The sequence below is a fragment of the Vicugna pacos genome, chromosome 21, assembly GCF_048564905.1.
Source record: "Vicugna pacos chromosome 21, VicPac4, whole genome shotgun sequence".
Taxonomy (NCBI): domain Eukaryota; kingdom Metazoa; phylum Chordata; class Mammalia; order Artiodactyla; family Camelidae; genus Vicugna; species Vicugna pacos.
In genome coordinates this window covers 28,699,970-28,725,914 of record NC_133007.1, presented here as the reverse complement: position 1 = coordinate 28,725,914, position 25,945 = coordinate 28,699,970, and the positions used below count along the sequence as shown (strand labels likewise).

The following is a 25,945-nucleotide window of genomic DNA, read 5'->3' as shown; positions in this document are numbered from 1 at the left end:
TAGTATTAGTTAATTCTTTTTCTTTACAGACCGGCATAGTGAGTATGGTGTACACACAATCGGAAATTCTTCAGAAGGAAGTGTACCTTTTTGAACGTATTGATTCTCAAAATCGAGAGATCATGAAACACCTGAAAGCAATTTGTTTTCTTCGACCTATGAAGGTACTACATAAACTGAGCTGCCATCTGTCCAGACGAATGTAGCACACTATGATCTGAAACCATTAAGAAGGCAAAATAAATTTGTATTATCATTTTTTGTGGCATCATAATTACACTGGTTTATCAGAGTTATAACCATGACTTGCCTCCTTTCCACACCTCAGTTCACTCCTTACAGCCAGTTTTCCCTTCAAGATGTCTTTTAGGTTCTCAGCTACTTGCAAAAGTTACACCAGCTACCCTAACAGAGACCCAAATCACTTTATTCCTGGGTTAACCTCCATACCTATCACACTGAACACCATTGCCATTTAATCTTACATACTCTTTTCGGTGTCTTGAGTCTTAACCATTTTATTCACTTCTATGCTTGGGAACCTATAATGGCTCAATTTCACTCCCATGATTAATCTACATTTAGTAGCCCTCAGAGCTCTCCTTTAGTTGGTTTGATCTGCCCTTATGTATCCAACCTCCTATGTCCTACCTCTGCTCCTCTTCTACAGCCAACTAGGCCTTTTTATCATCCCTCTAAATGCTCATTCCTGTTCTTTTCCCCTAATTAAAGGTTCTTTGGCCTTCTGTCAGTTTTTGCCTATCGTCTTCTAAATCTAGCTTGAGTCCTCCTCAAAATTTTTTTACGATTTCAGTCTTATTTTCTATATTCTCTTGCTTTATGTTCATGTTCTTCAACTCCAATGCATTCTTTTACTAGGCTTGTACATTATGTACTTTACAAAATATAGATCTGATCATATCACCATGCTTCAAATCATTGAATGATTTCTCATTGCTTTTATGATAAAAACAAAATTCCTTAAGTATGGCCTGCAAGGCCTTGTGTGCTCTAGTTCCTACCATTTCTATAGCTTCATTTCAAACCGTCCCCACTTTTGCTCTTAGCCACACCAATATTTTAGTCCGCTGTATTCCATTGTGCCGCAGGACCTTTGCACAGGCTCTTCTCTTTGCCTGAAGCTTCTTTACTTCCTCAAGCAAATCTTTCCTGACCTTGCTGACTAGGTCCAGCCCCCTTCTTATAAGCACTTACAGCACCATCTTCCCCTCCCTATTGCTTGTCATGGTTGAAGTCTCATATAGTTTGTGGGGTTAATTAATACATCTCACCTACTAGCAGTAATCTCCAGGAGAGCAGAAAAGATGTTCATTTTTTCACACTATTATATCCCCAATGCCTGCCACATAGTGGATACTCAATAAAGAGTTCCTGAATTAATTAATACATTAATTGTGTTATAGTGGTTTCCAGTTGCATCACATTAGTCATGAAATTTTGGTCCTAAAGGGGATCTTAGAGATAATCTAGTCCATCATTTCCTAACTTTCTTTTATTAGAGAACCTTCCATATGTGTGTATTTATATATATACATTCTCAAACTCAAAATGTGTTCTTAATAACAATTTTTCTTTAAGATTATATTATGAAGTTAATTTTTAATGTATTTTTTAATCTAAATGACAATTCTTAAAGCCTTTTCCCATTTAACAAGCAATGTGCATTGCTTACATTACTTTTAATTCTGTAGGGAAATGTATAGTTTTTCTAACATTCAAAATGATATTTTATATCATATATAGTTTGGGGACCAATTTTATACTGAAATTTAACCATATGTTATAGTATCAGAAATAGATAAAACCTGCATTATGATCTTACGTAATTGGAATTCTTATGTTTTGAGCATATGAAAATCAACTGTTTTTTAGTTCTAAATCTTGTATTTTATTTTAAAATAATGTAATTATATAAAAGGTCTTAGCTTGCTGTTTGTAAATACTTCACAAACATTGCAATTGTACAGTCTTAGGTCCCAATAAGCTAAAAGCCCAAGTAAATATAATTAACTGTAGTTTCTTTTGAATGTAGGTTTTTAAAGGACTAGATGTATTTTGTTATTCCATATAAGAATTTTGATCAGATGAATATAGATTTATAGACAAACAGCTTGAGGCAAATTTGCAGAATTATTATCAATTTTATGTTGTATTTCAAAATCTGTGTTCTTTATATTTTTAATCTTAATTTGGCCAAGGCAGTTCTGCTAGTTAATATTATATGATTCCTGATCATTATTTTTAATGTTTCTCTTTTTTATCCCTAGCCCTCACCCCTCCCAGGGTACACACACTTAATTTAGACCTCAGCACACAGTAGATTGTCAGTAAATCAATGAATGATATTTATTACTTTTTCACTTAAGCAATTTTCCTAATATTTTTGTTTGTTTGTTCTTTTTTTTCTAGGAGAATGTGGATTATCTGATTCAGGAGCTCCGAAGACCCAAGTACAGTATCTATTTTATTTGTAAGTATGTTATTTCACGTATTCAATCATGTAATTGTATCCTAGCCAGTATGTTCTGTTGGGTACTTCATATCAATGTGAGTCTTTTTTTTTTTTTGTCCTTTCAATTAAATGGGTTGGACCAACATTCTATTTCAGAGAGCTAAATGTGATTTCTATTCATCATTGATTGCTTAGGTAAAAAAAATTTTTTTTAAGTTTTACTTTGCATTTCAAGATTCTTTGTAAGTCAAAAGTTATAGGTAGCCAAATTTCACATCACACCTTTGCAAAAAAATGTATTCTTATTCCTATTTTATACTTTTATGAACTGAGGCATAGAAGCTGCTTTATTTATTTGGAAGGAGGGTGTACTTGAGTCTGTTGGAAAAGCAGAGATTTACTTTATATACCAAATGAAAACATTCCCTTTCTCTTGGCTACTTTATGTAATACTTGAAAGTACAAGTCACCAGGTAGATATCTCTATGTGCATAACTTTTGGGGGGGCGGGGTGCAGTGCTGGAGGCCTGGAAATAAACTAGGTTTGTGGTAACTATACAATTTATATGGATTTTTTTGATGTAATATATTCTGCTTTGGAAGTTACATCCATTCTCCTCTAGATGTCATTATTGATCTTTGTAACATTAGTATAGTTTATTTGATGCAATTTTCACACCAAACTCAATAATAGTATGTAGGGCATCTGAGAAGTTTTAAAGCTTCCCTGAAGGCTTTGGAGTTTTAGGGTTTAGACTATAGACTAAGACATATGTACCTTCTTGAGCATATACCATGATTTAATAATGATACCAAAAATTAACATTTGTGATGATGTTGCATTTTATAAAAACTTTCTCATAAATTATTTGGCCCTTAAAACCACCCCAAGAGGTAAAAAAGTAAGCAATTTTATTAGTTTCTGTCATCCTACTTTTGTTTTTGTTATTATTTTTGGCTAATAATAATCACAAGTTTTCTTTTTTGATTAAATTTTTCTTTTGAGATAATTATAGATTCACATACGGTTGTAAGAAATAATACGTAGAGCCCTTTTATCATTTACCTAGTTTCCCCCAATGTACATCTTACATAACTGTAGTACAGTATCACATCCAGGATATTGGCATTGATGCAGCTGGGATGCATCTCCATAAGGATCCCTCATATTGCCTTTTATAGCCACATCTGCTTCCCTCCCACCCCAGCCTCCTAAGTAATCCCTGGAAACCATTAATCTGTTCTTCATTTCTATAATTGTATCATTTCAAGAATGTTATATAGATTGAATCATACAATATATAACCTTTTGGGATTGGCTTTTTTTCATTTAGCATAATTCTCTAGAGCTTCATCCAGGTTGTTGTGTGTATCAGTACTTCATTCCTTTTTATTACTGAGTAATATTTACCACAATTTAACTATTCACCCTTTGAAGAATATCTGAATTGTTTCTAGTTTTGTCTAATACAAATAAAGTTGTTAGACACATTCGAGCACAGTTTTTTTGTGTGAACTTAAGTCTTCATTTCTCTGTAATAAATAATGCCCAGGGAGCAATTGTTGAATCATATGGTCGTTGCATGTTTAGTGCTTTGAGAAATTGCTGAATGTTTTCTTGTGTGACTATGCCATTTTACATTTTCACTAGCAATGTACAGGTGATCAAATTTCTTTGTATCCTCACAAGCATTTAGTGTTGTCCATGTTTTCCATTTTAGCCATTCTGATCTGTATGTAGTCATTCCAGCATTTCTTAGTCTGATTACAAGCCAAGTACTTAAAATAAGAAAGTATAGAAACTTTTGTACTCATTGACAGAGAGAGAGAGATTGATTCTTTACGCTGCCAAATTTAAGTGGGTATCTAGCAGAATCACTCTTTTGACAAGTCTCTTAGCTAAAAATTTAATAGGTCATGAGATGAAAGATTCCCTTCTCCTCTGAGGAGAGTTCTTCGAGGCAGTGGTTGAGAGTAATAACAAATAATAACTAATATTTATTCTTCTGGTTCTAAAGATTGATTTGGGCTGTAAAAATACCAAGTTGAAGAAAAGAATTAAGTATGTCGAAGTAGCACTAAAGCCTAGGAAAAATAGGCTGTTGAAATTTCTTTGGTGTAGTAATCAATTTCACAATTGTAGTTGATTGAAATAAACTGAGTTTATACATAATTCATTCATTACAGACTTTCAGCACAATTGTTGTTAGCACTAAATTGGCCTTCTGCTCATGTCATTTTTTAATCATTTTATTTTGGTATATTCTTATGTCCACAAAATATCTTGTATAATAGGTTACTCCCTTCCTCTATTAAAAAAAAACCTTTTTATTGTGGAAGTTTTCAAATATGTACAAAAGGTAAATCCCCTGTACCCTTTGCCCAGTTGCTACAGGTCCTCTACCATGGCCAGTCTTGTTTTAGCTATACTGCTACCTAGTCCCCCACCAACATTATATTGAAGAAAATCTAAGACATCATATGATTTCATCCATAAATATTTCCTTGTGCATTACTAAAAGATAAGGACTCATTTTTTAAAAATACCATTATTACATTTAAATAATGAAAAATGATTCCTATTTTCAAATATTCATTGGGTTCAAATTTTTTCATGCCTTTTTTTTTCTCCACTAAAAAAATCATAGTAAGATCCACACATTGCTACTGGTTGATATGTTGTTTGAGTTTCTTTAATCTGTAGGTCCTATCTCTACCCTTACCCCCATGCAATCTATTTATTGAAGAAACTACGTTGTTCTGTTAAAGTTTCCCACGGCTTGGGTCTTGGTAATTGCATCCACATGGGACAGTTTAACATGTTTTTTGCAATTTAAAATGTTCCTCTGTCCTCTAGTTCCTGTAAATTGGTACTTGGATAAAGGTTTAGTCAGATTCAGATTTGATTTCTTTTCAGCAAGAATATTTCATAGGTAGTGTTGTGTGCTTCCACTGATGGTCTCTTACTATGATATTAGCAGAGGTTGATGCTCAGTGCCTAGGTCCATCCATTGATTTACTAGGGGTTGAAAAAAATCATGATGTTTTAATTCTTTCATTATCATTGCTTCTTTGTATTTTAGCTGGAATATTTCTACAAAGAAGGATTTCCCCTCATCTACTATCCAGTTATTTGGTGATATATTTTGTATATAAAATATAAAAGGATTTGCTATTTTCAATATAATGATTTGCTTCCCTAGCATCCTCCAATGCCTACAATAGTGCCCCCCCTTTTAATTATTATGAATTTATGGATTTAAACATATTTGTGCTACTCACTCCAATTTGAAGGTGTTCAACTTTGATATATGTCACAATGTATACTAAACTTCACTTAGTCATTAGACCTTAACTGTCAGGCCCATTTATGTCTCATTGCAGCAGAGATGATCTCCTTTGAGTCAGCCACAACTCATATGTCTGTTTCAGATTTCAGTAATGTGATCAGCAAGAGTGATGTGAAATCATTAGCTGAAGCTGATGAACAGGAAGTTGTGGCTGAGGTTCAGGTAAACATATTGGTCTTCTAACACATCTCTTATATGAGCCCTTTTTAAAGATTTGAGTCTAAAAATAAGGAAATGCTGTCTCATAAGAGGGTAGGCTATTGATCAGACACAATAAATGTGTCGTACCAGACTGCTCACATTTAGAAAGTTTGGAAGAGGTATCAAATTGGATGGGGACAAAATTAAAGGAGTCAGTGGGAATAAGGAGATTGGAATGGTACTCGATCCTACTGGATTGGTAGGGAGGGTTTCACAGGGTTGGGGTCAGAGTCAGATATGTCTTATGCTAGTTTTATGAGCTACACCATAAGAATGTTTGTCTGTACAGTCGTAATCTGTGTCTGATTGGGAGAGAATAGGAAGTAAAAGATATGAATGAGGTTTGTTAAAGTTCTGTTTGTGGAAAAGAAAAACAAAGTTCTGTTTGTGGCTGTCTTACTTTGGGGAGTTATAAACAGACTTGTCATTAAGTTGAAACTTGAAAACTAAATATTTATTCTGCATGCTATGTAATATATTACATTAGAATAGTTCATGTTACTTTTTCCTTCTTAAACCCTTTAGTGTTCTTAAATACATTTATCACAAATGTTTGAATACGTTTATCACCTAAGTGAAGAATATTGTCTTCAAGGAAGCAAATAAGTTTGGGATTTTCAGAAGGATGTGCTAGGTGATTAATGATTAAAAAAAGGATGACCTATTTTAAGTCATATTCTCCCTCATGAGAATACACTAGACAGCAAAGTTCTTATTCATCTGAGTATAACATTATATATCCTATAGCAATGTTTTATTTTTACTAACTGATAAGTGTGCGTATAAGTTCCCTTAATTGTAATATGTATACTTATACAACTTTGTTTTGGGGTAGTCTTTTTTTAAGATTTATTATTATTGCTTCTATTTTATAATTATCTTATTAATTCCCTCACATTGACTATTGTTACTTAATTGATCAATTTTTCTGTGCCTTTTACGTATGCACTTCCTCAAATTTAATTGTATCACATAGTATTATATCACATATGAAAAATATTATTGCTTGATACAATTGGGAGTTTATGGAATGACTGATGGATCTTGGTGCTTTGTTTGCAGGAATTTTATGGTGATTACATTGCTGTGAATCCACATTTGTTTTCCCTCAATATTTTGGGTTGTTGCCAGGTATGGAAAGAAAGGATTTTTTTTTAATTTGTTTATCAGAGTTAATTCAGCAAGTAATTGGACTTGTAACAAAAAATTCAGATAGTTTCTCTGAATATGTTTTTAACAAAAAGGGTCGAAATTGGGATCCAGCCCAGCTATCCAGAACAACTCAAGGACTGACAGCTCTCCTTTTATCTCTGAAGAAATGTCCCATGATTCGTTACCAGCTTTCATCAGAGGCAGCAAAGAGACTTGCTGAATGTGTTAAGGTACAGCATTCCCTGTCCCCAGTTCCAAAACTCAAGACCATTCATTTCCTTATCACGTTTCAGAAACTGAAGGAATGTTTTATTTATGACCAAAGAGATAATGTGTTAGGTTTACTGGCAAAGAGGTAGGTAGTTGTAATTCAAGACCAAAAGCAACAAATTAGAGCTAAGAGTCTTAGGTTTAACCCAAGAAACATTTGCAAGCTACTTCTTTTATCCAATTAAACCACTTTAAAAATAGAGATTCAAATTCTAACCTCCTAAACAGAATGCTACTAAACTTTGTCAAGCTTTTGAATCCTTTTATGGAAAGCCTATGAAAGAGCAAAAAAGTATTGTTAAATATGGTTTTTATGTATTAGTTTTCTATTTATATCATCTCAATCTGCAACTAATTGGTTGGCCAAATTATCTTTCTCATCCACAGCAAGTGATAACTAAAGAGTATGAACTGTTTGAATTCCGGCGGACTGAGGTTCCTCCACTGCTACTTATTTTAGATCGCTGCGATGATGCCATCACCCCATTGCTAAACCAGGTGCAGAACCCTTTGTTAGCATAATAGAAGGATGATTTCAAGTGGTATTCATCAAAATGCAGATGTGGAAATGAACAGCATGGTCCATTTATTTGCCTCCTTCTTTTCAGCTATTCTTGTTTTAAGCCTTGTGTTTCCTAGTGTTTTGGTATCAGTGTTCTTCCAGCCACAGTCATCTTTGACTCCTTATTCTGCCTCATCCTTCCGGTCCCTTTCTGCTACCGCCCCTAATTAAGGCAACTTCTGTGTTCTGTAGATTCTACTTTTCTAGTGTCTGCTCTTTTCCATTCATATTGCCATTACCTTGGTGTACCTAATCTCCCATAGAAATCCTACAATAATCATCTACTTGCTTCCCCACTTTTAATTTCTTCCCACTCTAATGTATTTCACAGACACAGTGATGTTAAATTGCTTTTACTAAAGCACAGTTCTGATCCTATTACTCCTGGCTTTAAAATCTTAATTGGTTCCCATTTGCCTACTGGGTTAAATTACAGACTCCTGAACTTGGCTTCCGTGAGCCTTTACAATATGGGCTCAACCTTATATAAAACCTACAGCTCACTACTGTGCAGATTTGCCTCATGATTTCCTGCCATCATTTTATTCATATTGTGACCTCTGTCTGAACTCTGGAATGTTTGGAATACCTTCTCTTCCCATCTTCACCTCTCAAAATTCTTATCCTTTAAAACCACTTGAAACATCTTGAAACCTTTATTCTTTTGTCAGACATGTTCTTTTTCCCTAAAATCACTGTAGAACTTTGTGTCTCCTGTCTCATGCTGCACTTCCTGTGTTGTGCCCTTGATTGTTTTCACACTCTCCTAGGTTATACATTCCTTCAAGACAGTGTCTTACTGCTGTTTGTTCTTTTGCAAGTACAAGCACAGTGCCTTACACTTTGTAGATGCTTTATTAATAGTGACTTTGAATTTGTAGGGAAAGGCACAGTCTGTGTTTCAGTTTCTTCCCAGCTTATAATAATGTTAATGATAGGGGAAATCTGTGGCTGTGAAATGCAACTTCTCTGTGATATGATAGCCACATATTCCTAAAATTTGAAGTAATATAACTTTATATATTTTATATATTACATGTAACACATTATATATTATATATTTTATATATTAATACAGTGTACAACTTCAGTAAATTCACTTTAGTAATTTAACAAAAATTTTTTGATAATATAAATAAGTAGAAAGAAAAATGATTGCCTATAATTCTGTTTCCCAAAGAAAAGCAGTCATTCATTCAACAGATTTCACTGAGAACCTGTTATGTGCGAGGTACTGTATTAAGTACTGGAGGTAAAAGATTTAAAAGATACAGTCTCTGCTCTCAAAGAATTCATGGTCCAATGAAGGGAGGGTAAACAGATCGTTTTAATTATCAAGTATGTGCTAATGGCAAAAGCATGCACAGGATGTTGTGTGTAGAAGCATAAAACATTTTGTTGTACTTATTTTAAATGCTCTAACGAAGCTTGCTTTTTCAAGGATTCATCTGGCAAATATTTTAGGATATAAAGCACCTTCTTTTATAACCTCTTAAGTTATTTTAATGTAGATTGTTTAACATGAAGTATACATACCTAAACATTCCTAGTATTTAGACTCTAGATTTAGAGGGAAATTTGCTGGAAAATATTCAATTGGGCCTCTGACTAAAAGTAACCCATTCTCCATAAAATGTGAGAAGACAGAATTTGAGGTTTCTCCTTCTCAGTTTTACCAAATAAGTTCACATTTTGTAAAACTAGAAACCAATCCTTCTTCACAATGCATATTAAGTAAAAACATAAAGTAAAATGGATTCAGAGGTGAGCTTCTGAATATGCATGTTTTGATCAACTCACAAGTTTTTTTCTGATAATATTAGTGTTCCCAGGATAAATATAGCACCACTCAGATAGATCTGCAAGAACACACTTCTCATGCTGCAGAAAACCACAGAAGCGTACAGGAAATGGTACAGCTTGTAACTGCAGTACCAATATAGCCCTATCTGTGAAGCCAAAAATATATTCTTAATTCATGAGCAAAAATTAGAGCTAATGATAGATCTAATTTGTTTTCTTTCTATCAGGAATATTAATGTTGCCGCCCTTCTTCCAAAAGTGTGAAATCTAAAAGTGTTTTGACTTTTGGATGTTTAACCCATTAAAATGACAATCTTAATCCTTAGTATGGCACAAAGTATTAATAAAATTCTAGCTAAATAGAGAGCCTCCATGTACAGAACAGAAGACTAGCTACTAAGAATATTATCAGTTTTTGTTTTTCTGAACATTTACTATTTCCATGTTTTGTCAGTTACCAGTTTTTGTGGGTTTTTTTTTTGTCATAATTCTTTTTTTAGTGGACATATCAGGCCATGGTCCATGAACTACTGGGCATAAACAACAATCGGATTGATCTTTCCAGAGTGCCAGGGATCAGTAAAGACTTGAGAGAGGTGGTCCTGTCCGCTGAAAATGATGAATTTTATGCTAATGTAAGTGGTTTAATTGTTTTTAATTGTTTTTAGTTGTTTTTATGTAAGAAGGTTAATATTGATATGTTAGAATGAGGACAGATATGAAATTTTGTGTGGAAGGATTATAGAGGCATCCTGTAGATAAACTGTATCTCAAGGGAACATAGAAGACTTTTCCTGACCCTTTAACAGTATTTTTTCCATAGAAATTAGAGCTCAATTTATTTACTTCCCTCCTGTCCATAGCCATTTGTGAGAACAGTGGTGGTATTCATCACCAGTGTCCTGGCCAGTATCCAGTTTTGGTAATTATGGTGGAATTTTCTTGCCCTTCAATTCTAACTGTATTCAGGAGTTTTGTTCACTTCTTCTTTTAAATTGTCTGAAAGTTGGACTAGTTGCTAGAACTGTGTTTCCAACTTCCTTTTTTCACAGAATATGTACCTGAACTTTGCTGAGATTGGTAGCAACATAAAGAATCTCATGGAAGACTTTCAGAAGAAGAAACCAAAAGAACAGCAAAAACTAGAATCAATAGCAGACATGAAGGTAAATGAAACATGTACATAGATGACTAACATTTAAGACTTTGGAAATATTCAAGTACGCAACATTTCTGGAATATTCTGGGTCTGATTTCTGCTTTGATTCATTTTGTTTGGTTTGAGATTATTTTCTGTAATATTTCTCTTTAGGAAACAGTATAGTGGAAACTTCATAATAAGCCATGTACTTCTTTCCATTCTTCCATCATATTTGGGCTCTTTAAAAACTCAGTCTACTAACATAGATCAGTTCTTCTCTTCTTAAGCATAACAAAATGCCATGTGATTAAAAGTTTTAGATGTCTTAGTCTGGGCAGAAGAACAACCCCTGCCTTTTTCTTTTTTTTTTCCTTGTTCATCATGCCTACCTTAGTCAAGAAGTAACAGAACCCCCAATTGATGTCTTTCCCATGGCAGGCCTTTGTTGAGAATTACCCACAGTTCAAGAAGATGTCTGGGACTGTATCAAAGCATGTGACAGTGGTTGGAGAGCTGTCTCGGTTGGTCAGTGAGCGGAATCTGCTGGAGGTTTCGGAGGTTGAGCAAGAACTGGCCTGTCAAAATGACCATTCTAGTGCTCTCCAGGTATCTATTCAGTCCAATTTGATGAGCACCTACTATGTGTAAGGCACTGTGCCAGGCAGAGCAAGAGATACAAAGGCAAGTAATCCTTCTTCACCAACATGGAATTTACAGTCTAACAAGCAGTTAAGAAGAACACAAATTAGTATTACTTAAGATAGACACAGGATAAGAGGCACAGGAGAAGAAAAATGTGCAGTCCCAAAGAGTTCAGACAATCAACTGAGTATTTAGAGGGGCAGCCTAGTCTAGTAGAAAGAATACTAGACTGGCTTTGTGACCTGGAGCTATTGGCTTCATCTCTGAGCCAGTTTCTTCATTTGTAAAAGAGATATAATGATACTTATCTCACAGGGTTGTTAGGAAGATTTTAAAAGATATAACGTATGTTAAAATGTATTATCTAAGTTTTTAATTGTTGAACGTATGCTTTTTATTCCACGAACGTGACTGCCTGCTCCATATACAAAATGCTATAAGGATCTACAGGTACAAAGATGAATAAGATGCCATCCTTTTCCTCAGAGAGTTCACATTATAGTAAGGGAGAAAGAAATTTAAACCAGGAATTATAATGCATGCAGTAAGTGCTATCCTAGGGGTATTACAAAGGGATATGGAAGTACAGAGGAAGGAGAACTGTTTTACCTAAGGATAAGGCTTCTTAGAGTTTCTTAGAGAAGATGACTAGATTTGGTTCTGGACAAGTAAATAAGTAGGAGTGCACAAACCAGAGAAAAGGAAGGAAATTCTCAGCAGAAAGAATGCAGGCATGGAGATATGAAAAAAATAAATTAAATAAGGGAACAGAATAATTCAGTATAGCTAGTGCAGGATACAAAATGAGGAGTGGTCCTAGATAAACCAGAAAGATAGATTGAGGCCTGATTGTGGCCATTAAAAGGAGATTGGCCTTTAATCTTAAAATGGTGGGAGCTATGAGAGGATTTTAGAAGAAGAGTAACATCATCAGACCCTGGCCTCATGAAATTTATAGTATAATTGAAGAGACAGAACTAAAGCATGAGTAATAATTAGGCAGTGTTTCAAGATAATATTTAATTAAGTCAGAACTGTGGTACTAACTGTAATAAGATTTGAGGTTATTAGGGACAGGTTTTTAGAGAAGGTAATATTAAGATGGACTATAAATAATGAATAGAATCTGGAGGAGGATTTTGGCAAAGCAAAGATGCAGAAGTATGCAAAAAATAATAAACATTATGACCTGTTGAGAGTGGGTGTGGAAGAGAAATAGGAGATTAAAATTGAATTGTAAACGGGAACCAGTTTATGAAGAAGCTTGCAAGAGGAATTTGTACTTGCTGAGATAGGCAAAGAGATGCAGTGCAGGAAGTTTTATAGAAAGTGGTTATGATGAAAGCAGTATTTTAGAAAATTTAATCTAGTAAGGATGCTTTAGAGGTAAAAAAAAACCCACTGAAGTCAGAGAGGCTAGTAGACTTACGGTGATAGTAATAAAAATGTACAGTAAGGGCAAATGTGAGAGACATTTCAAAGGGAGAAAATAACATTTTATTGAAAGATTGGATATAAGGATAACAAGACAGAACAAACAGATAATTCCAAAGTTTTTGAGAAATGACAAAATGTGGTACCACTGACAATATGTAACTTGAGAATGAATCCTTTGGGAGATAGCTGTTTGTAAGCCACTTATTACAAGAAGCACATTTCCTTATTAATAGACACTATATTCTAAAACTTAGTCTCTTTCTTTCCCTGCTGCAATTCTTTACTTTATAAAATAAAGCCAGCGTGGTATAATGGAAGCAACACAGGCTTTGGAGGCATATTGTCTTGGCTTATGTCCCGTCTCTACAGATCAACATTTCTTTGGGGAAATTACTTATTTTGCCCGGTCTCAGGGGTAATGATTTCACACTTTTAGGTTGTTAATCAGGATTCAATGAGATATAAAATGCTTCAGAAATGATAGGTGCTTTGTAAATGTTGGTTTCCTTCCCCTAAGCATAATTTTTTTTTAAGATATGGTATAATCAGAAGAAAGAAATCCAACACCTGTGGTTGTTCTAGTTAGACCAAGGTCTTTACTATGATTTACAGGTGTTGAGGTTTAATTTTGTTTTTTAATGTTTATCAAGATACCTTCTGAAAATATCATCATTTTGAAAATCACAAAGATGCTATTTGCTTTATATTTATGAAAAGTATTTCTGTCAAATCTTTTCATTTCATCTGTCTTCCTAAATATTCACAAAGAACTTCTAGGCTGACTATTTTTTAACTGTATTAAGTTCTAACCCTTAGATAGATAATATAAGTATTTGGTGAAAGAGCTACATAGTAAACACTGAGCCTCTTAGTAGTTTCACTTGCATCCTTACAGCTACTGTGTGTGTGCAGCCTATGCGAGTGAGTATATCTCTTTATCCTTTTAAAATTCAGATGATACCATATTGTACACATACTTTTGTATTTTGCTTTTTCACTTAACTAAGTATCTCAGAGACTGTTCCAGACCAGAACCCAAACTCATTCTATTTAATCACTGAAGTATTCCTTTGTAAAGATACATCACAATTTATTTAACTTGGCCGACTTACTTTAAACAACATGGCTAAAAACAGTTCATAGTTGGTTTGTGGGCCTAATAGAAGTATTCCTATGGAAGCTTTTTATTTTTCTCAATAAAATGAATTTTCTTTTCTTATTAAATGAAAATAATTGTGTCCTATAACTAAATTTAAGCTTCCTTATGTTTCTTTATCTTTTTATTTTTCCCTTTAAAATAATAGAAACAAACTAGCCAAGTTTAGTATCTTTATTTGTATCTCTCTGCCGTATGGAAAGCAGTTAGAAGGTTATTGTAATTCTTGCCTGAAATCTTATTTTTTGTTCATTTCAAAAGGAAAATAGATATTTTAAAATATGAATTGCATTTGTGATCTATTTTATATTTTTAAAAATTATCTTTTGAAGGTTTTCTTGCCCATGGTATTAGGGTTTTACAGTAAGCAGTTGATTTGGATTCCCCCACCATAAAAGAATTCTTTGGCAACATGATTTAAATAGTCTGTAAAGAGAACTTTTGTTTAATAATGAGTAGATGCCATGGGCCTGACCCTTAGATGGGTTATAGCATTCCTTGGCTTGACCTTAGATAATAATACGTCATGAAGCAAAGAATTGGTTTTTGAGTAGAGTTGAGGTCTGCTTTATTGAATAGTAACTGTATCATTGTGAGAAAAAAAAAAGTTCACATATTGCTAAAAATTAACCTAGAAATTGCTGCCACTTTTAACCACTTATCCTGCAGGCTAACAAAAATTTGATTTAGAAGAATTTCACTAGAACCAAACTGCAACATACTATCATTGAAACATATGCACAGCCTTGTAAAACATTCATTTGATTTGTAAGGAAGATTTTTTTTAACACCATAAAGAGAAAAATCTTCAGAAAATGAATGATTTCTTCCCTCTGTGTTTTCATAACACAGTTTTTCATTTGGAAGGAAGATCTAGTCTATTTTATATCCTTTCCTGACCTTGGGTAAAAGATCTCAAATCATCCCATTAATGACACATAGTAAAGACAATAAATAGTTATTAGAAAAATGAAGACGAAGAGTTCTATTTGAAGCAGTATAGAATAGTGGCTAAGAGCTTAGATCTTTGATAACTTGGGTTTGAAAATGATTCTTAACTACTCCACGTCTTAGTCTTTTTGTCCATAAAATGGAGGAAAATATCAGTATTTACCTCAAAGATTTTTGTGAGAGTGCAATGAGCTAATACATACAAAGCGCTTACTGTGGTCCCTGGTACTTACAACATTCAGTGTGTACTAACTATGACTATTTTCAGTATTATTACTTGATGGTACATTCCCTTTTCTTTATGGCATCCAGAACATGTTTTTTAATTCACTCATGACCTTGGATCTCTCCCTGATTTTAGAAGGGCTTTTTGCTTCTCATTAAAATCATAAGAAAATTGGGATACATTGAGCTAATTTTACTTTTACCAGTTAAGAGTAAAAATGATCCTTTTCTCTCTAAACCAATGTTTAACCAGTATTTCACAAAGTGTTGGCCAGGAGAAGACCTACAGCAAAGCTAAATTTGACTAGTCATTAAGCCAAAGAATACTGACTCAGATGTATTTACCAGTTAGTCGAATTGGGTCCTACCTACTTTCTATCACTCTTCTTAGATAAGCTCTTTATAGTCCCATAACACTGTTCTCTCAAACTGTTACTCATTTTTTGTCATATCAGCATGTTGAAGACTTCTGCCAGTTTCATCTTGCTGTTCTAATCTTCTGGCTTCTAATGCTATTCATTGACTGTTCTGCCTCATTAATGTGATAGTTGATAACAAGGTACAGATCCTTTTCTTTAGGTTAAATTAAAGCAAAAAATGGGGACTATCTTTAGTTGCAGACTTCAACTGTAATTTGTACAATGGTTTAAAATGTAGTTATGTCATTGCAAAAGTTTTTTCTTATGCTACCTCATCATAGTTTTAGTAGAAGAAAACAGAAAAGTAGAAAACTAGTCAACCCAAAACAATAGAAGAATCTCTAAATATCAGAAAATAATTGTCTTTTAATTGATGTCTTTTGAGTGAACATTAGCTCCTTTTTGAAACTAGACCTTCAAAGACAGTGTTTTTGCTTTTCTTTTCATATTCCTTAATTGGGCCTAAGCTAATGTTAGAATTCAGTGGAAGATTTTTGAATCCTATTTTCTTAAGTGGACAGTAGTTTTCTGTTTTGCTCTTTACTCAGCCGTTGTTATCATGTGACAGTATACTTTCCTCTCATTATCTTAAGGCATATGGGAAATTTAATAAGAAAAGATAAACCAGAAAGTTCAGTATATAATTCAGTCGTATTTCCAACATATAAATACCACCATATATACACACCCCTAGCTAATTAGAAGTCTCTTGGATTCTTTTTCTCCTCTTTTCTAGTTAGTACCCTGGAATCTCAATATAATGCCACTGTCAGTCAGGCTGATGAGTCAAATAGCCATGAGGGAAATAGTTGAAAATTAGGTCAAAGGATAACATGGGATCCAGGTAGACAAAAAGGCCCAGCAAATTCCAAGGACTTACATAGCTGAAAGACAAGAAAGAATTCAGCTTGTACCTACAGGTTTCTTTTCATGAAGGAATGGATAAGTCTAGCTGACCTTGGCCATGGGTTAGGTCCTAAGGACTCAAAAGTAAGCAAAATACTCTGTTCAATGTAATCTTGATCAGATCTGGGCCATCAGCTCAGGAGGCTATTGAGGAAGAGCTAAGTGCCAAGCCAAGGACTCTAAATACCAGTAACATATCTCAAGGAATAGAAGTAGATTTTTTAATGGGAAACAGAGCCAAGAGCCAAGATCCAAGTGAAGGTAATTAGAAAGGGAGAGATAAGAAGAGTACAAGCTGATTGCTGCAAATAGTCTTTGTCCCCATACCAGTTTTAAGGGATTATAGTTACTTGAGTATCTTAGATTTGCTTAAAATTATACAGACAGGTCAGCCAGAAATTGAGCAGATTTAAGGTAAAAAGAGAGTGACTGCAAGGGTGAAAAAATGAAACATTGTGCCTATTAAAAAAAGCAACAAGAGAGATCCCAGGTGGATGTTCTCTGTGTATGCCAGGTGGACTGGGATGCCTATGAAATTGTGTATTTTTACTTAATAATTTATACCATGAAATTTTATCATATTATAATAGAAACTAGTGGGACATTTGACCAAATATTCTAAGTCTATATTTAGTGATGGCTCTATGGAAAAGTTACCAGAAAAAGAAAAAAGTAAGGAAAGTTTTATGACTGCAGGTTTTAAATCCAGAAAAGAGACATTTGTTCCTTTTTGATCCTTTGATTGTAAGGATGAAGGCAGTGCAATGCCCACCCAGAAAAGCAACAACAGGAATCCTACTCAGAGAACTTTCTACTTGAGAGAGCTACCTGGGAGGTTCCCCATTTCATCATAGTCCCTCTTTAGTGTGCTTAGACATTAGGCCTGCTGATCGTAAAGTACGAAAATGATAATGTATGTAAAAGCATCTTGTAAGTTGCAAAGTACTACACAGGTGTCAGTTGTTACGTCCTCACAATCCAGTGCCTTCTAAGGTTCTTGCTAGTCTTTCAACCAACCAGTTTCTTTCTCTGATTTCCATATGCCTAATAATATCTTCTCTTTCAGCCTCTCAGTCTAATTCCAACACTTCTTGATTGTTTAGGGCCTTCTGCAAATGTCACTTCCTTCATGAAGTCTTTCTTGATTCCTCAGCAACCAGATGAACTCTCTTCACTTTGTGTCCCCTTCCCCCCATTGCACTGATTTTCAGTTTTTGGTTTTTGCATACATATGTGTTTCTGAAAAACCTCACATTCTGCAAAATCATGCACTAAAAATAAACAAGGGCTATGGGAAGATAGGATTATAAGAAGATCACTTAAAATTTATGTAACAAAAAAAAAGAAAAATCTATATAACTTTGTAATCAGAGCCCTAATAAAATAATAACAATCCTAATTAAAATGCTAGCACAGTTAACTCTCCACTGGCATTTGCACTAGAAATGCACTCAGTCCATCCTTTTTGGTTTTATGGCTAGGGCCCATGTTTTATTTTTCAAGATATAAGGCCTCAAAAATATTTGCTTCTCATAGAGATTTGTTTAATCAAAACTAAAAATATAATATGGGGATATGTCAGTTTTTGGTGGTGGTTTTGTTTTGCTTTTTAACAGAGAGAGATATCTTTGCATCTTTTTTTTTCCATTTGCACTTGGCCTTTTCCCATATAGCTTAACATAGTGGAAAGTACAGCAATTTTTAAAGCTATAAAACCAGCTACTTACAGAAAACAATTCTGTAGGATTTTCATCTTTTTTTCTTAACACATTGGTAAAGCTTCCTCTTTAAAAGGGAAACTTGCCCCTGATTTCTTCTAAATATTAACTTGCTGGAAAAATAACATATAAACCAATATGCCTTCTGTGTTATTCCCATAGTTACCAGTCTCACAGAACTGAAATGCATTAAAGAAGCACACTTCATAGCAGAAAAGGCTATGCTTGTTTTATCCCCCTTCACCCCATTGTCTGTGAACTCACTGAGGACAGAATCTGTCTCTAACTCATCTCTGTATCCCCTCCAGTCATTGGGCCTTATGCTTAGAGAATGATCAAAAAGTATTTGTTGGCTTTAATTAATTTGTTCTGCTGCATAATAAATATAAATCCATACTATAGGGAAGTCCCTTAACATGGGGATTGACAGAACCTAAACGTGATTTTGCCTAACTTCCTTTGCTGTCAGTACGTGCCCTCTTAAGATCATAAGTATTCAATTTAGAGATTACATGCTGTTACATATTCGTAAATCCGTAAACCATGTAGACATATTGTTACATCTGATGCTTCTTGGAGATGAAGCCCAGTCCAGTCCTCCTGTGTAAAATTCTACCAACCTGTCTCCATTTCGCTAGTCAATCACTAACGTTAAGAGAAAGAAGTAGAGTCTTACAAGTCACTTGGTCAGTTCTCTTGTGTGCTGTATTGTTTGAAGTGGTAGAAATATTATGTGTTCCTTATATCAGTGAGGAAACTGCAACCTTTCCTACATGAAACGCTGGGCCATCTCAATCAAAGGAAAGAAAAGAGGAAATATCCATAGTTAAATTCATTTTTGTCCTAAAGCAATTACAGTAAGAGTTTATTTCATTATTTAATTCTTATCTTAGGCAAAAGGCATTTAATTTTCTGTGTTGAAACAGTTGCTAAACCTATGACCTATACATTGCCATGGTAGTAATTTTAGTCATAAACTCAGCTCTATCACTGCCATTCAATAATTATTAGATCTAAGATATTATACATCACCCAAGTGAGGGGAGGATAAGTAACAGTTCTCTCTATCTTTCTTCAGAATATAAAGAGGCTCCTGCAGAACCCCAAAGTGACAGAGTTTGATGCTGCCCGCCTGGTGATGCTTTATGCTCTACATTATGAGCGACACAGCAGCAATAGCCTTCCAGGATTAATGCTGGACCTCAGAAATAAAGGAGTTTCTGAGAAGTATCGAAAGGTAACCAGATTTGTATATTAATCCCACCAAACAGGAACCAACTCTGTTATTATATCCTTAGCTCTCACAAATGATAAGACTTCTTACCCACAAAAACGTATAATGCTGTCCTCTCACGTCTTCATTTTCTTAATAAAGTTATTTTCTTCCTGATCCCCAAGCAATAAGAGGTTGTTTCTCCTTTTTTTTTTTTTTTAAAGCTTGTGTCTGCAGTTGTTGAATATGGTGGTAAACGGGTCAGAGGAAGTGACCTCTTCAGCCCCAAGGATGCTGTGGCTATTACCAAACAGTTCCTCAAAGGACTGAAGGTATGACACCTCTGTGCTCTCCTCAGAAACAGTTTAAGCCCCTGAGGCTGAGAATGAATGAATATGATCTTCAAAGTAACTTTAGGATTGCTACTGATTTAGTGCTATGAAAATTAAATGAAATTAAAGCAGACATCCTCTTGAAAGCTTTTTCTTTAAATACTTTCTGTATTGGAGCAGCATCAGCATTGGCCCAAAAAGCTAAGAAGAGAATAACAAGATATTTCCAGGAAATACCTAAGAGTTAAAAAGGCAGACAGTTCTGTTAGTCATAGCTATTTTACTCCATTTATTTATAATTTAAGATTCATTAGGTAGTTTTTCTTTGAAGGAAATTGAAGATGAAGCAAACAATGGTAGATCTTTTTAAAATACTAACCTATTTTCTTAAAATGGTCAAAAATTAGTTTTAATCTCCTAGCCTTTTTTATGTTTCCTGAAATTTTTCCATTTTCCTGAATGTTTCTAATCTCCTTTCCTACGTGGTCCTTTCCTTTTATTTCCTCTGCCTATCATATATGTAATATTTTCACAAAAGAATGAGAGTCAGTGATGAAGCATTTAAGCAATTCCATTTTTAAAATTCCTTTATAATAGCTAGCCTTAAATTTTATGAGATTGGAACACTTCTAATTGGTGAAAATAATTAAAATAATTAACTGTAAAATTCTCCTAAAATTCCTGCTTGAATCTATCCCATGAAATCTCTATTGAGTGCATGTCCTTTTTTGATATGAATAGCATTAACTGTTACATTGTAAGTTTCAAAAAGTGATGTGAGAACCATTTCCCCCTGTCTTAGGGAGTAGAAAATGTGTATACTCAGCATCAGCCTTTCCTGCATGAGACCCTGGACCATCTCATCAAAGGAAAGCTTAAGGAAAACCTGTACCCTTATCTAGGCCCCAGCACACTCAGAGACAGGTAAGGTATCAAAGATACTAATCATAAAAACCAGAAACACTAAGAAAATAGGAAATTTAGGGTAATATAAGGGACTGCAGCTAAGATTATATCGTTCTACTCTTCCTTCCCCGGTTGTTTCAGTTCTAAGTTTCTTTTGGTTTTCATCTGTCGAAGTTCGATTTAAATTCGTCTACCAAGCCTGAAACCTTATTTCTTTTGAAGTAAAGAAACAGGTGTTTTGGAGCACTCTCAAATACCTGTGTTCTGTCTTTTATTATCAGACCAGTTTACTTATGCCATACAAGGTTCAGTTCCATGTCATCTAGCATTTGGAGTTTCAAACATTAAAGCCAGAAATAGATTTGCTGCTTGATTGCCATCCAGAGCAGGTTGTTACTATTTTTGGTGAGGACTGGACTTTGCCAAATGTGGCCAGCATACAAACTGAGACCTAATTAACAAAGGCCATTTGTTACACAGGAGAAAAGGATGGATTTCTTTTTGGGTATTATAAAGGAAGCAATTAATTGTCATTTTAAACCAGTGGTTTGTTAGTTTTAATAAAAACAAAACTTGTCCAGAACAATTTATGCAGGCCAACCTGAAATTTTAAATATACACAAATTCTACCTAGTTATCAATTATATTCTTGTGTATTTTTTATTGGGAACATATGTTATAAAGAGCCTAATATATGTAGCTGGACCCTATTGGATAGATTGATGTGAGAATTGTTACTGTTGGTGTAATTTTTCTGTTATATCAGCTAATTATAATCTAAGATCCTTGGAAGAATAGTATTTTAAAAATATAATGAATTTCTGAAAGGAGAAAAATGGAGGTACATAAATATACCTTATATGATAAAATAAATGTTTTCACCTTTTTTCCTTTAAAAAAACTCCATAATTTGGTAACAGAGCAGAAAAAAAATCTTTTTAAAAAATCCAAGGTTGCCACAGGGAACTATATTCAATATCTTATAGTAACCTGCAATGAAAAAGAATATGAAAAAAATATATGTATGTATATGTATGACTGAAACATGCTGTACACCAGAGATTGACACAACATTGTAAACTGACTATACATCAATAAAAATAAATAAATCAAAGGTTGAGAGACAGAACATCTGGGGTTAAATTCAGAGAGTACACTTGTTCAGATAAAATGTTTAAAGGCTTTGGTATCAAGATTCAGAAATGTCAGCTAAGTGGTTAAGAATGAATAGCCAGAGCTATTAACTTATCTGAGAGGCTTTTTAAAAAATAGTATAACTCTGTTACATAGCATTCTAATTAGTATGATAAAAGTAAAAATACTAATTTTCTTATGAATTTCATATAACAATTACTGAGCAAGATATTAGCCACTTACTGCTAAAAGGACATAATAGATCATCAGAAGAGTATATTGTGGGTGATTAATTCATGACAGTAAACCTTTCTAATTTGAGTAATTCATTTCCAGACAAAGCTCAAAATGATGCTCGTCCAATAAAATACACATTTTTCAGTTGTCAGCATCTGGTAGCATTTGTCACTGTTACCTAAGTACATACGTAGTTAATACTTCAACTGTTTGATCCTTTTATATAACAATATTTATTGAGTGCCTTCAGTATCTCAAAAACTGCTAGATGCTGGGGAAACAGAAGTGACAGGAAAGGTGAAGTACTTCCCCTCAAGGAACTCACACGAAGGACACAGACAGTAAACTAGTAAACATATAAAGAATATAATTTGACTGAGATAAGTGCTAGTGAGGAAATAAATAGGATAATGAGCTAGAGTAACTTTGTAGAGGTGGAGAGGGCTACTTTACATGGATAAAACCTCTCTGAAGAAGTGACATTTAAGATGAGTTTTGAATTACAAGAAAGAACCAATCACATAATGATTAGGAGGAAAAGCATCACAAACAGAGGGAACACCAGGGCAAAGTCCTTGAAAAAAGAGAACTTGGCAAGTTCATGGCAGGAAGAAGTCTGTTGTGCTTGGAGCATAGCAAATCAGGAGGAAATAAGAAATTGAGAAGATAAGTAGGACTGGGTCTCATAGGGTCTTTCTTATAGGCCCTGGTAGAGAGGTTAGTTTTTGTTTTTGTTTTTTTGAATTTTAAATGTCATAAGAAGCCATTGAAGGGCTTTAAACATTTAAGTGACATGAACTGAGTTATGCATTAAGAGATTACCTTGTGGGGAGAATGGATTATTGAAATTAGATGCAGAAAGACTACTTTAGGCGGTGACTGCAATAGTCCAGGTAAGAAATGTAAGTGGTTCGGATAAGGAGGCTGGGAGAGAAGGCAGAATCAATAGACTTGTTTAATGGAGTAGATTGATGGGACAAGGAGGGTAAGAGAGAACTCAAGAATAACTCTCAGGTTTTGGATGGAAATCAAGAGTTCTGTTGTTAAGCTGCAGATGCCCGTTAAGTAGCCAAGTGGAAACATTAGATGCTAAATTGGAAGTCAACAAGATTTTGGTGATTTAAAGCCACAGGACTAGACTAGATCACCTAGGGAGAGAGCATAGGAAGAGAAAAAAGAGACCCCAGGACCAAACACTCTTGAGGATGTGGAGTCAGCAATGGAGGCTGAAGAAGAGAAAGAAAGGTAGGAGGAAAACCAGAAAAGCACGGTGTCATGAAAACCAAGGAGTGAGTAGTAACCTGAGACCAGTCTTCCGAGAGACCACTCTTCTGAGAGACTAGTCTTCTGAGAGATTAAAAAAAAAAAAGGTGGGCCGCCCCTCTCTCTTTGGAGATGGCCTACATTCTGTCTATGGAATGTGTACCTACTTTTAATCTAAGCACCCAACCCCCACACCTTGTGACCTTTCTCTTGCCTTTCAATGTATCTCTCTGAATAAATCTACCTTCACTCAAAAAAAAAGGTGAAGACAGTGAAGAATCTGTCAGATTTGGCAACATGAAGGTCTTTGATTACCTTATTCCCTAGTTTCAATTAGTTTAGAAGCCAAATTAGAGAGGGTTGCAAGGTATAAGATAAAATGAAAGTGTCAGAGAAATGGGATGGTAGCTAAAAGAGATTGTGGTGGGCTCAGAGAAAAGAGAAATTCTAAAGCATATTTGTAATCTGATGAGATTATCCTAAAGAAGGAGAAATGGATAATGCAGAAGAGAAAGAGGAAGAGCTGCGGAAGTGAAGTCTTTAGGGGATCTAGAGCACAAGCAGAGGATGCTCTCATAGAAGCAGAGGTACTTCTTTCACTGTATCAGTTTTGATGGTATGAACTTGGGGGCCATCTTGTCTAATTGCTTCTAAATATGATGTCAAGTTATCAGCTAAGGTAGGAAGTAAAAAGAGAAAACATTATGTAATTGTTATCTTGTAGGCTAGGAATCAAATTTACTAGGGAAATGTAGGTAGAACTTCTAGGCAAGTTTGAGTGCCCATTGGAGTTTTTTTGCCCATTAGTCATTAATCTAAAATACAGCCAATGAGCTTAGTTATGTGGTTTTCTCTAGCAACTTTTAGTTGCACTCGAATAAATGAGGAAAAGGCTGATGGTTGGGTCTCACCAGGATTTGGGGAAATGAAAAAAGGAGGAGGGTATTGGCTAGTGAAAAAAGTACTGTTGAGTAAACTGGAGGTACTGATAAAGTCAGAGAATTATTACAGTAGAGGGATTAGCATAAGTGAATTAAAAGTTGAGGGAGTGGTTATTGGAGAAAGAGATCTTGAATTCAAGATTCATGTTGCAGATATCTGTAATGCAAAAATTTATGTTACAAACATGGATGTTGGAGGTTGTGAGGGATGAAAGAACAGATCCGTGTAGGTGAGGAGAACAGGATGTGTGATGAATAATCCATTTTGATCTTTTTTTTCCAGTTTTATTAGGTAGACTTGTTACTATATTGATCTTAAAGTCACTAAAAATCTTGAAAGGAGCAAGAGTAAAAAGGAAGACAGTAAACCAGAGCTAAGGTCTTCAGGGAATGAGAGAGTGTGACCAGGAAAGGAGGTCAGAAAGAAACAGTGCAACTACATGATGAACTTCTAAGTTAGTAGAAATTTTGAAGAAGGCAGAGAAATGGTTACAAAACTACAGTGCGGGGCACAGAAGACATATGTGCCACCTCATAGCCCTGCTTAACAGAAAGAAGACTGCAGAGGACTTGAAAAGACCTACTAAACAATTCCACTTCTTAAAATTTGCCATTTGGATATACTTGCACAAGTACACAAAGACATATAAACAAGGATATTTACCAAAACATTATTTATAATAGTGAAAAAACAGAAACAAACTAAATATTTATCAATAGAAGACTGGTTACCAAGATTATGGTACAGTACTATGCATTCTTCTTAAAAAAATGGCATAACTCTTCATGGGGTAATATAAGAACTTTCTAAGATATATTAGATAGAAAAGCAAGATGCTATAATAACCCGTTTAAGTTAAAAAAGCTGTATATAAGCATAAGTTTCATTATGTATATATGTGTATCTAAATAAGTCTGTGCTTGGCTGTACATATATATATGTGCAAGCACATATATGTTTATGTATGTAGTAAATATTTCTGAAAGAACAGACAAGAAATTGTTAATAGTGGTTACCTCGGGATATTGAGATAGTAGTTAGCTGTATACATATCTATTCTTCCTAGTAGGTATTGTATTAAGTATTGTAATCTTGAAGTAAGAATTATGTTTTGTTAATATTTGGTTTTTCACAGTATTTAACACAGTGCTTTACTAATAGGTGTTCAATAGATGTTTGTCAAATTTCTTATGTAGACATTTGCAGTAGTTGATATGACAAGATTTACAGTTGGAAAATTTAAACTAGAGAATAAATTTGGTTGATGTTACCAGAAAATTTAGATTTTTTGCTGTTTGCCTATACAGTATTTTGGCTCTGTATCCACTTGGCCCCACTCTCAGCTCTAGTCACTACTTGCCCAGGATCATCACATTGAAAAGAGTCATTGATTTCAGTCATCTTTATGACAACTTAAGCCTCATCATGATAGAACTTCTTGGTTTTGTTGTTATTGTAATATTAGAAAATGTCAAAGGAAATGTGATAAGAACACAACTTGGCAAAGCCAGG

At 34.4% G+C, this 25,945-nt stretch overlaps 1 protein-coding gene across 2 annotated transcripts in view; it reads left to right on the top strand.

Moving 5' to 3' along the window:
• Positions 1-25,945, top strand: part of VPS45 (vacuolar protein sorting 45 homolog) — a 48,329-nt gene that overhangs the window by 1,118 nt on the left and 21,266 nt on the right. The window contains exons 2-13 of one of the 2 annotated variants that reach the window (XM_006216922.4): positions 30-164; positions 2,431-2,491; positions 5,906-5,985; positions 7,087-7,155; positions 7,269-7,406; positions 7,834-7,944; positions 10,312-10,446; positions 10,864-10,977; positions 11,391-11,558; positions 19,485-19,643; positions 19,844-19,951; positions 20,754-20,875. In XM_006216922.4, the coding sequence (XP_006216984.1) occupies positions 30-164; positions 2,431-2,491; positions 5,906-5,985; positions 7,087-7,155; positions 7,269-7,406; positions 7,834-7,944; positions 10,312-10,446; positions 10,864-10,977; positions 11,391-11,558; positions 19,485-19,643; positions 19,844-19,951; positions 20,754-20,875 (1,400 nt within the window). The remainder of the gene's footprint in view (positions 1-29; positions 165-2,430; positions 2,492-5,905; positions 5,986-7,086; positions 7,156-7,268; positions 7,407-7,833; positions 7,945-10,311; positions 10,447-10,863; positions 10,978-11,390; positions 11,559-19,484; positions 19,644-19,843; positions 19,952-20,753; positions 20,876-25,945) is intronic. The other variant, XM_072946653.1, reaches the window with a different exon arrangement.